This window comes from Phalacrocorax carbo, chromosome 1, assembly GCF_963921805.1.
Source record: "Phalacrocorax carbo chromosome 1, bPhaCar2.1, whole genome shotgun sequence".
NCBI lineage: Eukaryota > Metazoa > Chordata > Aves > Suliformes > Phalacrocoracidae > Phalacrocorax > Phalacrocorax carbo.
The window spans coordinates 70,472,874-70,486,460 of NC_087513.1; the positions used below are offsets into that span (position 1 = coordinate 70,472,874).

The window sequence follows — 13,587 nt, forward strand, 5'->3', positions numbered from 1 at the left end:
AATATATATATTAAAATCTCTATAATTTGACAATTTTTACAAATGCTTTTGTTTTTCTTTCTCACTGTAGTTACTTCAGAAATCTGCAAAATTCTTGAGAAAGTAAAATAATATATTCCCAAAGTAAATAATTTCCTTCATTGCCTTCACTTTTGTGTGGACTCACAACCATAAAAGATTCTTACAAAACTCAAAATGGCAGTCAGTTTCTAAACAAAACATCTAATAGGATTCTTACTATAAAGGGATTGTTTTTATGGAGTAAAACAGCAGTTGTATGAGTTTTCATTTCATAACAGGATATTGAATTTGATATTAAAATAGTAGAACTGCAAAACAAAATGTTCTCTAAATTATCAGTGGTGGTTAATGATGAATGAAACTGAAATAAGATAAAATACACTTAAAAAAATGTTCAGTTCTCCCCATGTTTATCCTAAGCATCACTTTCACTGGGTGAGTATTGACACTTTAGAGAAAGCAAAGAAAAGATGTGGTACATGATTTATGAAGGGAAAGGCAATCATGTGCTAACATGGGCTGAAGTAATCTGGGTGCTGGTCTTGGCTCTGACCCGGTGCGCAATAGCTGGGGCTCTGCAACCCTTGCAAATGTTAGCAAAGTACTTATTTAAGTAGCCTCAGTTAAGTCATGAAGAATAATTGCTTTCCAGACAAGTAAGGGTGGCAGAAGTTGATCCTTATGTGACATTTTTCAAATCACTTGACTTCTCTTTCTCAGTTTCATCATCTGTGAGGCAAGAATAGCAACACATGACAGCACCTTCAGGTTCCCTAGAGAAGGAGGTTCTTTCTTGTAGTCTTCATCTTCCAAAGTGTCATGGCTTTTGATGCTTTTGTTTTTGAGAAACCTGAAATATCTGCTAAACATCCTGCCTTTCAAAGTAGTGTGGAACCCTCAGTTTATGAAAAATCAAGCCCTGTACTTTATCTCAAGCTGTGCAGCCAACACCAAGTAGCCTGTATTCATTTCTGAAAAAGCAGACATAACAAACTGGAGAACAAATGCTGAAAAAATGGGATTTGACTGCTTGTGACAAGAATGCTGTTGGGAATTAAAGTCAAGAACAAACCAGAAATAGGTAGAACTTGGTTAAGGAAAGGTATTGTTTTAAAATAAAGTGTAACTGATAACACACACGTTACTAACCACAATTTCTGTTTTGTAGTGCCCACTGGAATAAAGGATCTGACGCTTTACCCTTTGGGACCTACTGCTGTGGTTTTGAGCTGGAACAGACCTTTCCTTGGGGTGTTCAGGAAATACGTTGTAGAAATGTTTTACTTCAACCCATCAACAATGACCTCTGAATGGACAACCTACTATGAAATAGCAGCAACTGTCTCCTTGACTGCCTCTGTGGTAAAGTGACCATTACTGACTATTGCTTTCCCATGCCCGTGTGGCCCTGGCACCTTGTGACATTCCTTTGCCCGGCCTTTCCCTACTGAATATGTGTATATGCCTTTAAGCCTGGCACATTTTTTCCAGGCAAAGCAGAGAAAATGGCCAGGGCACTAGTGGCATTTTCTGTTCTAAAGTAAGTGAATGCCAACTGAACCATGCTAAATTTTAAGCAGAGCAACGAGATAGGAGAGGAGCTTCTTTTTGTTTACAGAATGGGCATGTTCAGCAAGTCCAGAGGCAGCTTCAGTTTGTGGGTCAATTTTTCAGTCAAGACTTTAAAAATTCCATCCTCTCCTCGGGGGAAGCAGTCCAAAGCCTTCTCTACATAATTAATATTGATAATATGGATTTGGGGCTTGCAGGTAGTCTTGCACTGTGCCTTCTGGAAGGCTTGGCTGCAGAGACGCTCTTGTGACAATAGCCTTCATGTTTCTGAAGCCACAAAGACTTATGCCAGGATTTCAGTTAGGTGGAGTCTAGTCTCTGGAAGAACACACATACTCATATACACACACATATCTTTGCAGAAATAAATTGAAATTTCCCTCTTCTTTTTCATTATTTCCTATAGAAGGTGAACAGATTTTATTCAGGCTTTGCTATAGCGCAAGACAGCAGGGAATTTTAGCTGAAATTAGTTGTTCAGAAAGTTATGAGTATGCAAAAAGCACAGCAATAACTTCTGCTGCTTGTGAGAGCCACAGTGATTTACCGGAATTGATTTGCATAATACCATTTGTGGAGTCATTTTGGCTACAGTGGCTTAACTGTAATTGGTTATGAGACTGTAAATCTAGCACATAAATCTCCTGGGAAATTAAAAAACAAAAATAACTTACCAAATAAGTAATTAATATCTTGTAATCATGACTCAGCACAATTAGATTAATACCTGAGTGATCCAAGTCACCTTAGAAGTAATGCCATCTTCCAGAGTTAATGTGGTTCAGATTAGATTGTCCCTTACTGTTGCAAATCCTGTTCAAGGAAGCCAAGTTGGAAGCCCTTTGTCTGAATTTCCGTCTAAAATGCAGCAGTGTTATGTGGCAGCTAAAGCGAGCATTTCTTAAAGAATAATTTTAAAAAATAAACCTGAATTAGAAAAAGAGCTTCTCCTTCTTCTTCTGTTATAGCATTTAACATACAGGTAGGTATTGGTGAACTTTTGTTTGAGTTCTCTAGCAGAGCTCCAGAATCACACCATGTCCCACAAATTTCCCTATGATCTACTGACATCTCTGAGAGGTGTACTCTGGAGCAACAGTGTCAAGCCCAGTGAGAAGGCAGGGGAATCAAAAATCAAGCTATCCAACAGCTTAGATCAAAAATTATTTCCTGAAGGGTTATCACTTGATGAGAACCCTTGGAACTGAATTTGCTCTTTCACTCTGTTTAGTTGCGCCATTCGTTTTGTGTCTGCATCTTATTTTAAAATTGTCAAAGCAATGTTGGTATTTTCATTATTACACCAGTGACATGTCAGAAGAAGTCCAAGCATCTTCAAGATTTTGGTGTTAACTGGGTACAACTTTTTCTAAAAAGCATAAAAAGAATAGTCTACAAACCCTGTATTTGGATTGCCTTGTGGTATCTAGGAAATAAAAGGCCACTGCAAACAGCAGAGATCTGTAAAAATAGCAGTTTCTAATTTGTTGAAAATTTTCATTATTTCCAATTTGCTTTTATTTTGAAGTTTGAAAATATTATGAGGCTTTTCATTCAAACATAAATTTAAATATTTGAAGTGTTTTGTGCTGTCAGTGGAAGTACTTGAATTTTAACTTAAATATTACATACAATATTATAATATAAATATATTGCATTTTATACTTCATTTATATCTCATTTGTATTTATATACATAATTTATGTCTCATAAGTCATTTATGTTTCATTCATGTTTCATTTATAATAAATGATAATACAAAGTGAAATACACTTTGAAAATTGGAAAAAATAAGTCTTTTGAAGTTGAAAATATCTGAGTCAAAAACATTGTTTCCAATTTATCCTCAAACCCTCTGTAATCAAAGTAGAAAAGCCTACATTTTCCAGTTAAATATTCTGCATTCATAAAATCAGAATTTTGTGATGGAAGATTGCTGCGCAGGAATTGTTCTTGCAGCTCTGGAAATCAATGAGAGGCTCCTGTGCCGGTAGGACCTGGGACCACGTACACATGGATAAGAGCAGAGCCACCACAACCATGTTTGCTCTCACTGCACAGATTTTTTTAATAAATTGAAGTCCCAAAGTAGAGAAGTGTCCACTGGAGTAAGGAGTGGGAGCTTAGTAAAATGCTCCCATGTGTGGGCACTTGATTTATAAATACTGTCATATTTTGTAAGTCCCACCACATGATGATGCATTTTCCATTTGTCTTCTGCCTTCTGTCACTTTACAGAGAATAGCTAACCTGCTGCCTGCTTGGTATTACAATTTCCGGGTCACCATGGTGACTTGGGGGGACCCAGAGCTGAGCTGCTGTGACAGCTCCACCATCAGCTTCATAACAGGTAAGCAGCCACCTAAAAAACTGTGGAAAAGTTTCCAGGAACAGAAGTGCTTAGAAAGTCTGACTTAGATGTTGTGTTCCACCTGCACATTCTTTCAAGTTTGGGTATTTAACAGCTAAATGGGTTTTTGGGGGGTTTGGTTTTTGGTTGGGTTTTTTGTTTGTTTTGTTGTTTTGGCTTTTTTGTTTCAGAAAGCTCTGAGGACTGCTTTAAATGAAGATATATAATTTTCCTATGCAAAGCACAGTGTTTGATGACTCTGTTTCAGTCCTCTCCATCAGCTGAATGCATGGCTCCAATGAGGGCCAGTGATCCTGCTTGTCTTTTACAACACTCTGTTTTACACATTGAGAAGTTAATGGGTAAATAAGTAACCTTAATTCGTAGGTTTGGTAATATTATGAAACATTTTTCCATATATTTTGAGTGTTTCCAAATGCTTTTTCCTCCTTTCTCCCGCTCCCAGTAATCCACAGATCAGCCCGTGACTGCACCTTAGCTAACATGGAGTAGAGTTATGCACTCTTAGGCAGACCAAGGTAGCACATTATTCTTACCCTCTAGCTTTACCTTTTCTGCTGGGTGTTTTATACTTGTTCATCTTAAGGAGAGGATGGTGCTCCTGTGATCAAGACATTGTATCCATGCTGGGTAGATTGGCCTTGGGAAAATGTGTGGTGCTGGCAAGTCATTCCGTAATCCAGATTCTCAGCTGCAGTAAATTGATGTAACCACATGGATCATCCTCTACCAGTTGGGACTGGCCTTGCATTTAACACACACTGTTGTCTCTTGTCGGATACTTTGGGTCTGATTCTTCAATTTGTCAAATAGATTAGCCATAGAGGAAACAGCGTAAAAGAGGTTCTGTTAGCACCTTGCCACGTGTTTCAAGCATCCAGGCTGGTTAAGTCAGAGTTCCCCATTGAATCATTTTGCTTTTATGCACCGCTGTTTAGTTCACCTTGCAGAAGGTGATTGAGAACAGTAAATAATTCACCGTGAGAGAAAGTAAAGTATGACTTGCTCTTCTTTTCTAGGTGTAGAAATTAAGTTTCAAGGAAAATCAGCCTAAAAGGTCCCAACCACTCCCCCCAAAATGGATAGTAGCCTAGTCCCAGGTTTTCTTTTTGGTGAGAGTCTAAAAGGATGTATCTGAGGAATGAACTGACTAAGACCCATTTGCAATGATGATTAATATAGTGCTTGTTCTCAACAGAGCCATTACAGAAAAATTATTAGTGGGTTAAGTCCTAGATCCACTGAAGTCAGCAGAAACCCTCCCATCCTGAGATATCTGACCCCAAGCTACACTGCTGATAAACTCCGGTTCTTCCTCAGTGTATCAGAAACTCATAGCACCCACCAGGGCTCTGTGAAGGGTCTCCAGGGATATTAACTGTCCTTTGGCTTCAATCAGCTTTCCTGTAGCCCTATAAGGAAGCAATTTTCCAGCTGGTTGGTTGCAGGATGAGGGGAGAAATGTCTTTTCCAACTGATTTGGGTATCAGGTTCAGCGTTTTACAGTGGCAGTGTTCCAGCAGGGCCCTCACACTTCAATATTGTGTCTCCAGAAACCTGCAGCAGAAATTATGGAGATTAAGGTTGTTCTAAAATATAAACCATCATCAGATTTAGTCTGGATCTTTGTATGGGGAAAATAAAGACTGTTACTGCTATTAGATGAAAAATGGGTCAACTCTTTAACTGGCAGATGCAGAAAAAAATCAGAAATGGATGAATCTCTTAGATAATGTCATCCATTTATGATTGGGAAAAGCTCTCCGAAAGTGTCATCTGGTCTTAAGTGAAAATATCCAGAAAACGTCCAACTGGAAAGTTATACCAATGCTTAATTCCTCTTATTATCAAAGATTTATCCTTTGCTTCTGATCTGAATTTTTCTAGTTTTAATATCCAGTCCATAATTCTTGTTACACTTTTCTCCTACTGACTGAAGAGAAGCTTTTTTCCCCTCCATAGTTTCACTCTTTTCTGTTGATAAATTGCTTCCATTGAACTCTTCAGTTGCTCTCACAGTAAGGCATTTCTTCATGTTTCTTTTTCCCACTCTGCCTCCCTGATTTTTAGTGTCTTTACCAAAGTATGTGAAAACTGAAAGCGTAATACCAGCCTGCTGAATACTCCCACAGAGGCAAAATCAACTCCCTATTCAATGCTCTCCTGTTTGTGCACCTAGATGATTGCATTTGCTATGGCATCACACTGGAGGTCTGCGTTGATTTGCTTCTATTCTGTGGTTTCTGACTCCTTCCTAGGTAGCTGCTTTCCAGAATTTACCATCTGGGAAGAGCAGTCTGCATGCCTTTTTTCCTAAAGACTCAAATTTGCACCTGGCACTTTCAAATACATTTTGTTTGAACAGGCCCAGTGTAGGGGCCAATAATTCAAATCACAGCCCTGTCCAAATCCTCGATGCCTCTGCCAATTGCCATGTTACTTGCATGGTTCCTCGGTGGTGCTTTTACTTTCAGAGTATTGATGAAAACATTGAATAGCAGTGAGCCAGATGATGGGATTTTAAGGTAAGAGTCCTAACAAAGAAATCTGATTTGATCAAATTACAAGCACCTATCAATAGATGGTCCCCATTGAATGTGAGCATTAAATACACCCCGGTCCTCTGATTGCCTTATTTCTTGAAGTCTCTTGAGCTTTGTCCAGGGGCTGCTGTCAGGCTGACTTCTGAGAGAGTGGCATGCCAATTTTTCATGTCTGCAGGTCTGAAATGTTTGTCCCCAGTAGGTGCTGCCTTTTCACTCTTTCAGGTTACCGGGAGACTGCAGAGTTCTTTATCACCCTCAGCCTCTTTCTTTCTGGAGAAGGAACAGATGGTTTTATGGCGTACTTGGTCCTTTTCAGCATCATTCTGAGCAATGCTACCTCCCCTGCACAGGTTGCCAGGAATTAAAACAAAAACCCAAAAAAACCAAACCAATTCCCGACCCCCACTCCCGACCTCCCTAAATTGTAAAATACTAAATAGAAGGGTTTGTCATCTTCTTGACAGTACACCATCTGTCAGTTCTTCTGTGTATAACTACAAAGCTAACTTCTGCACCTGGAACATAAGCTTGATTTTTCAAAACACAGCAGAAGGATCATCTGGCAGTTTGGGACCACACCTTGCAGCAAGCTCAGGGCAGGCAAACCATTTCCCTGATGCAGGATCCCGCTGCTCCTGTGGAGTCTAGAGCTAGGCTAGGGCTTTATTGAACTGCAGTCCTGGAATGAAAAGGGTATTAGAAGAGACCAGATGATATATAGCTCTCTTCCATGACAACCAGCCAGATGTCCCCAAGAGAATGGGGGAGATTTGGGGGATCCCAGAGACTTATCAGAAACAGCATTTGTTATCTCAGGCTCCTGCAGCAACAGTTGCACGCTGTTGTTTTAACACAGGGAGAGACTGTGGTGCTGCCAGTGTTGATGTGGTGACTAATGAGTTTTTAAAGCCACCTGCTGTAAACAGCTGGATTTAAAGCAATCATAAGCAAGGGCACTTTAGACCACCAACATTTTCTTTTACAATGAGAATGCTTTTAGCTTTGATGAAGCAAAAAGGGTAAGACAGACAGACTGTCTGTTGGTGTTGGTGTTGGTGAGTACCACCACATCTGTCCTTGTTGTGAAGCTTATTTCTGTTGGCCCCATGGATGCATTCAGCCCTCACTTCGGGTCAGGTCAGCAATGGGAAGTAACTTCCTAAAGCCTCTCTGTGCCACTCAGCTCCCAGTGGAACATGGTGCTAGGGGAGTCGATCGTGCAATACCTGACCCTTAGTCTCATTTCACATATCCTGGACATTCATTGCCAGATACCTAAGGCAATCATCTGTGTGGGCATTAAGAGGGAAAGCAGATCAGCTATATTTAGGTATAGGAGGAAATTATTATTAGTGTGTAAGAGTCATGCCAGTCGTGACCTTAAATTGTAAGGAATACACAGTCCTTATGTAGGGGTCACCTGGGAACTCTAGAAATTAAAAGAAGCATTATTTTAAAGAGTTTATGCTAAATAAAATCGCTTCGTCTCAGCAGCGTAAGAGGGCATTTTCAAGATTAATTTGAGAGAATAGTCTTACTAAAAGTTTCTAAGTGGCTCTAAATTGTCCGTGCATTGTATTTGCTGCCTTTCTCAGCGACTGCTTCAGTAAATCTGTTCTCTAATGTCTCGATGCAAAAGTCATAGAAGCCTTCATGAAAGCAGCAGTGACATCTTGTGGTCCCTTCAAACAGACCCGAGCTCCGGGTCCATCCTGCGTTTCATGTCAGCTGCTGGCAGCCGCAGCTGTGCTGGCATCCAGGGCTCTGCGAGGGAGCGTGGTGGGGAGGGCCCTCTCACCAGGGCAGCCGCATCTGAGCTGCCTTTGCACAGACACACTGGACTCAACGGGGCTTGTGCAGAGGAAGATCGATCAGCCTGTATCATTTTCCTTAAGGTGCTCCTAAAGAATCTGCCAAGCACACAGATTTGTACACTTCCCCATTTTAGCCAGGTTATCCCACTGATGTCACTCTGAGAGGGGGTTATGATCCTTATCAATCACTGACTTTCATTTTTGGGTCTCCACTCAGTTTTAACTTAAACCCTAAGTGGGGACCTGCACCTACAAATTAAGCAATCAAGGTGAGCTGATCAGCTGTTGTCCCTCCGCAATTAATAGAGAGGCACTTCCAGAAGATATTTCTATTACTCATCTTAAATACCTATTTTAGGAGGAGAGGAGTTGCTCTGGAGGTGGTTACCTTTCTTCTTAGGCTGCACAGGGAGACAAGGACTTGCTGGCAGCTCCAGCACAAGACAAGCCATTGAACGGGCTGATGGGGCTGTGGTGCGGCAGTCTGAGCTGTGCAGCGCAGGGGGTGGTACCAGGCAGGAGCTGGGTGTGTGGAGGAAGAGGAGGGACAACAGCTGCTTCACCTAACACCTAATCATGTAGCTACCATATGCCTGTAGACTAGACACTTGGTGCTTAGATGGCTGTCAGCTGATGGCTCCCTTCTGTGGTGGTGGGACTTTCACCCTAGGAGCAAATGTGGCTGTAGCTTTTCATGCAAAAATATGTTCTTTGGAAAACTGCAGGTTTGGAGCTTTTCCTCCTAGGAAGGTGCAAGCTTAGTGAAGAGAAGATATTTTCTCCTATGGAAGAGCTATCCAAATTATTCAGTGTGACAATTCTTATGTATTTCACACTGATTGTAATTTCTTTTCAGTGCTATAACACGGTGAAGCAATATCTGAGGCTTTTACCTTGACTTTGAATTCTATTTGTAAATGTTGACTAGAAAAATGGTTTATATCAATTTATAGCCAGTGGCTTCATGCTTTTTTCTTTGAAAGATTGCAAACAAAAGTGTATTTTTCTTCTGAATATCTACTTAGGTTAAATGCCATTTTTCATTTCTTTCATCCAGCACTCAGGTGCAGGTGCTTTTACTAACACATTTCTGCTATCTTTATGATACTGTCTTCCCAACAGTATCCTTTGTCAGAAGTTTATTACTGGACTTGGTAACCACCTGTGTTAGACCCCGTCTGTAACACGTTTGCCTTCTTCCTTCAGCACCAGTGGCACCTGAGATTACCTCCATAGAATATTACAACCACCTTTTGTATGTCACCTGGACGTATGGAGGAGATGGTACTGACCTTTCTCATTCCAGGATGCTGCATTGGATGGTGATTGCAGAGGGAAAGAAAAAAATCAAGAAGAGTGTAAGTATGAGTGGGGAAGGCGTCATTCATTCCTGCCATTCATTCAGTCATTTTGCTGGGTTGATAACTTTGTATTACAAAGTCTCAGCAAGTTGATTAACATTGGTAGAATCCTGATCAGTTAAAGTTATTTCACAGTGTTAGCTGCACTTCCAAAGACTCAAGCTCTCAGAACGGCCAGCAGACAAAATTATTCTATGGTGATCCAGCGCAAGTGTTGATAATTTAGGTGAGAATTTAAAAATAACTTCTTAAACTTCTGAGCTGCAGACAATAAAACAAAGAGTATTTTTGAGTGTACATATACGGTCCTTTCAATTCTTATTTAAAAATAACCAGACTACACTACTAGCAGAGGATTTTTGTTCATTCAGGCTAGGTACTATCACTTCCCATTTTCTGACTTTATCAAACATACGTCCTTATAAATTATATGGTTTTCATTTTCTGTTAAAATGCAAGTTCCAATAGCTGATGTGATGAGGTTTTCACCCAGAATGTACACACTTATTGGAAAACTTGCCAGATGTTAAGGTGTGTCCTTGGTATATTATCTTGAACTCTTTGAGCATATTTAAAAATTGCTTAGAAAAAGAAGCCTGGGTTTTCCAGTGATGGATTAAAGTCATGCTGCTGCAGGGTACCAAGATGCATGTTTAACCTGAAGCAAAAGAGCAGCCCCTGGACATAGCGTGAGAAGTGTTTGAAATAACGGTGGAGCACTGCAGTGCAAGGAAGTATATGGCCAGTTGTGTAGCCTCGTACAGCCTGTGGCCTGTGGCTGTCTTCTGCATCACTGTTGATCGTTTAATCCTTGACAGGGGGAAAGTGTCTGGTCTTTTTCAAGGTAAAGGTTTCCCTTCTACAGTTGAAGACTCAGCAAATGCTGAATTAGAAGTGAATTTTCAGCATAAACCTGTATTCATCAGCAATTTTTATTTGGATTTATATGGAACGCCCTAGTTTTCATTGGATTCCTAGTGGCTGCCAGAGTGTACCTATCTGGAGCTTGTTGCACCATGAATCTAATTACATGATTAGTAGAACTGTTCAAAAATATGACATTTCTGAGCAGCAGGAACTTCCAGTATTTGGATCTTTGTTTCAAACAAGGAAGATTCTACTTCCTGCTATTTGAATACTTCCCAAGACTCTGAAGAAGTTGGTCAGTTTTTAGACAAGTGACCAAAATAACATGCATAGTCCTCTTAGTCTTTATTCAGAATTGTCTATCCCTCTAGGAAGTGAAAGCTTAAGCCTGAAGTGCCTATGAAAACCATCATGAGATACCTGAATGTGCCCTTTCTAGATAGTCTACAAGTGCTCTGAAAACAGTCTGTTTTAGTGTGTGGGTTCTGCATCCTTCTCCATGACCCCGGAGAAATGAGGGGCTTACTCACACCTAAAATAATAGGAAGAAGTTATTCACAGTCTTCCGAAGCTTAGCTTGGTATTGGATCATATCTGGTTTAAAATTTGCAGATGACCAAAGTCAGACCCTGAGATCTATTGTGAAGTCAACAGGTCTCTACGTAGGTGTTAGACTTGCCCAGCCGGATTTAATTTGCAGGTTCTTAGGATATATAAAGGCTTGCCTATATGTGTCTTCTGTACTCTTCTTAGAGATACCTGATCTCATTTAAATTCCTCTAACATTGCAATGGACTCAAATCCAGGGCTTGGTTAGCATTTTGCACAGCTCAAAAACTCTGGCTGCAACAGTACTTTCATTGGTATGAGGGTGATTTTCTTTATTCCTTAAATTTTCACTGGTCATACAGAAAATACAGCCTGAGATTGTCTTCTATCTGCATTGTGATATTCTGCTGAGCATTATGGCTTTCCACAGTTGCTGTCAGTGGGAACTGGTTCATGTAACAAGCCTAGACTATGCAGAAGACGTCTGCTTCAATGCACAGAATCTTCTTTGTAGTGTATTAAGTGACCAGATTAATTTTACAAGAAGGATATCTGGTTTGGGTCATATTTGACAGTCAGTGTCTATAATTATTGCAGGTAACACGCAATGTGATGACTGCAGTGTTGAGCTTACCTCCGGGGGACATTTACAACCTTTCAGTGACTGCTTGTACTGAACGAGGCAGCAATACTTCCCTGCCCCAGCTTGTGAAACTGGGTAAGAAATGCTTGTCTGTAAATTATGAACTCACTCCTCCTCTCATCTGACAATAAAAGTAACTCTGGTAGCAGATTCAGCATCTTCTTCATTTCAGTGTCAACGTACCTGTGACCGCATTTGTTTCACAAAGCTGTAATTTTCACCTCACCTTGCTGTGAAGATTGTCTCATTTCTGTATGTGAAGCTACTCTCCTAAAATGGTATTACTCATGAGGAGCATGAGTGGCAGAATCTGACTGTAATTGGAAGTAGGAGAGTGGAAATCATTTAATGCCTCTCTTGGAGAACAGCTCTGCTCCGTACCTGCTTTCCTAAGGTCTTGAACACAGGCAGGTTTTGGGAGCAGCAACTCAGGCTTCACAGCTGAACTTTTCAATACAAAGCAGAACCTCCCTTGGTTTTGGCAAGCCTATTTCTGGGTCTGCACTCTGCCACCCAGTCTGGTTTCCTGTCTCCTCTCCTCTCTCACTGGACATCTCCATATTCTTCCAACACCAAAAATGTACCCTTAAATACAAATCAATTACAGTACTCTTTACAAAAACAATCAGATTCACAGTTGTGGAACCCAGCGTCATTCTAAGGGAAATATGTATAATCTACTCAAAGAAACAAAAAAAGGCTTAAGAACTTCATTCTTTAGGTAGGACTTTAAAATATACCTTTCTGCCCAATATCTTCCTTTACCTGTGAGGAAGACTGGACACTACACCATCATACCTTAAGAGATTTTGCTTCACTTTTGCACGCATGTAGAATTATTGGGCCCTAGGAACCTAAAGCTGTGAAATTTTGAAGTGTACCCAACTGCTTTTACAGGTATTAACTCCACTGTGAAGGTGGGTAAAGAAGAGTTAGTAATTTCAAAATGGCTTATCTTCTCCACAGGCATAATAACTCCTTTGTGAGTGACAGTGAAAGAAACGAATTTGAAGGGCTCCACAATTTCTAATTGAATTAGAGGTCTTGAAGCAATCATTGTCTATTTGTCTTTCTCAATAGCTCTTACTCAAATCTCTTAAACAGCGCTGGGGGAAGTAGTACAGCCACAAGAACCAGAAGTTCTTCCAGGTCTTTTCACCAAAGGGAATATTTGAAAGATGTAGACAAATTCCATGGATTTTCCCTTCCCTGTGCAAGTCCTGTCCACTGTTTCCCCCATGCTTTGTATCTGCGCACAGTTAGGTGCGTGTGTTCATACCCAGGACTGAGTGGGTGGATGTGTGAGGGTGAGTATATCCCCCCGCTACCATTGTCAAATATTTTAGGGGGGTATTTCAAAATATCAGCTAGCTTTGTCTTTCATACAGGTCCATTAGTGCCATGTATTATTCATGTTGCACACCCTCCAGCCTAGTTGTGTCTTCCTGTTCTTTGCTTATGGAAAGGCAGGCTCTTAATGAACTGGTACAGTTATTTAGCTCTTGCTCTTTCATTGACAACAAAGAGAAGGTGGAATTAGTTCCTTTTAGATAAATCACTTCTAGACTTCTGGTTGTTGGGTTTTGTTGGTTTGTTGTGTGGTTTTGGTATTTTTTTCTTTATGCTGTTTGCACTTTGAACATACAACAGTAAGGATATTTTACCAGAAGTTTTCCTTCTCTCTATTTCTGAGGGAGCAATGGGAGTTGTAATTAGCAGTAGTGGGAACTGTCTCTATGTGATAGACGACTCAGCACTTGGCAGTCACTTAAGCATTCCTGCCAAATGTTTTTCCCTCCATGATGTTTGCTTCATCCTGGCAACTTTCCACTTGCAGAAAAAT

General features: G+C 40.4%; 1 protein-coding gene across 1 annotated transcript in view; it reads left to right on the plus strand.

Annotated features, from left to right (window-relative positions):
• Window positions 1-13,587, plus strand: part of PTPRO (protein tyrosine phosphatase receptor type O) — a 154,222-nt gene that overhangs the window by 110,321 nt on the left and 30,314 nt on the right. The window contains 4 exon segments of the mRNA XM_064459078.1: window positions 1,190-1,383; window positions 3,832-3,943; window positions 9,531-9,682; window positions 11,699-11,819. Coding sequence (XP_064315148.1) covers window positions 1,190-1,383; window positions 3,832-3,943; window positions 9,531-9,682; window positions 11,699-11,819 — 579 coding nt within the window.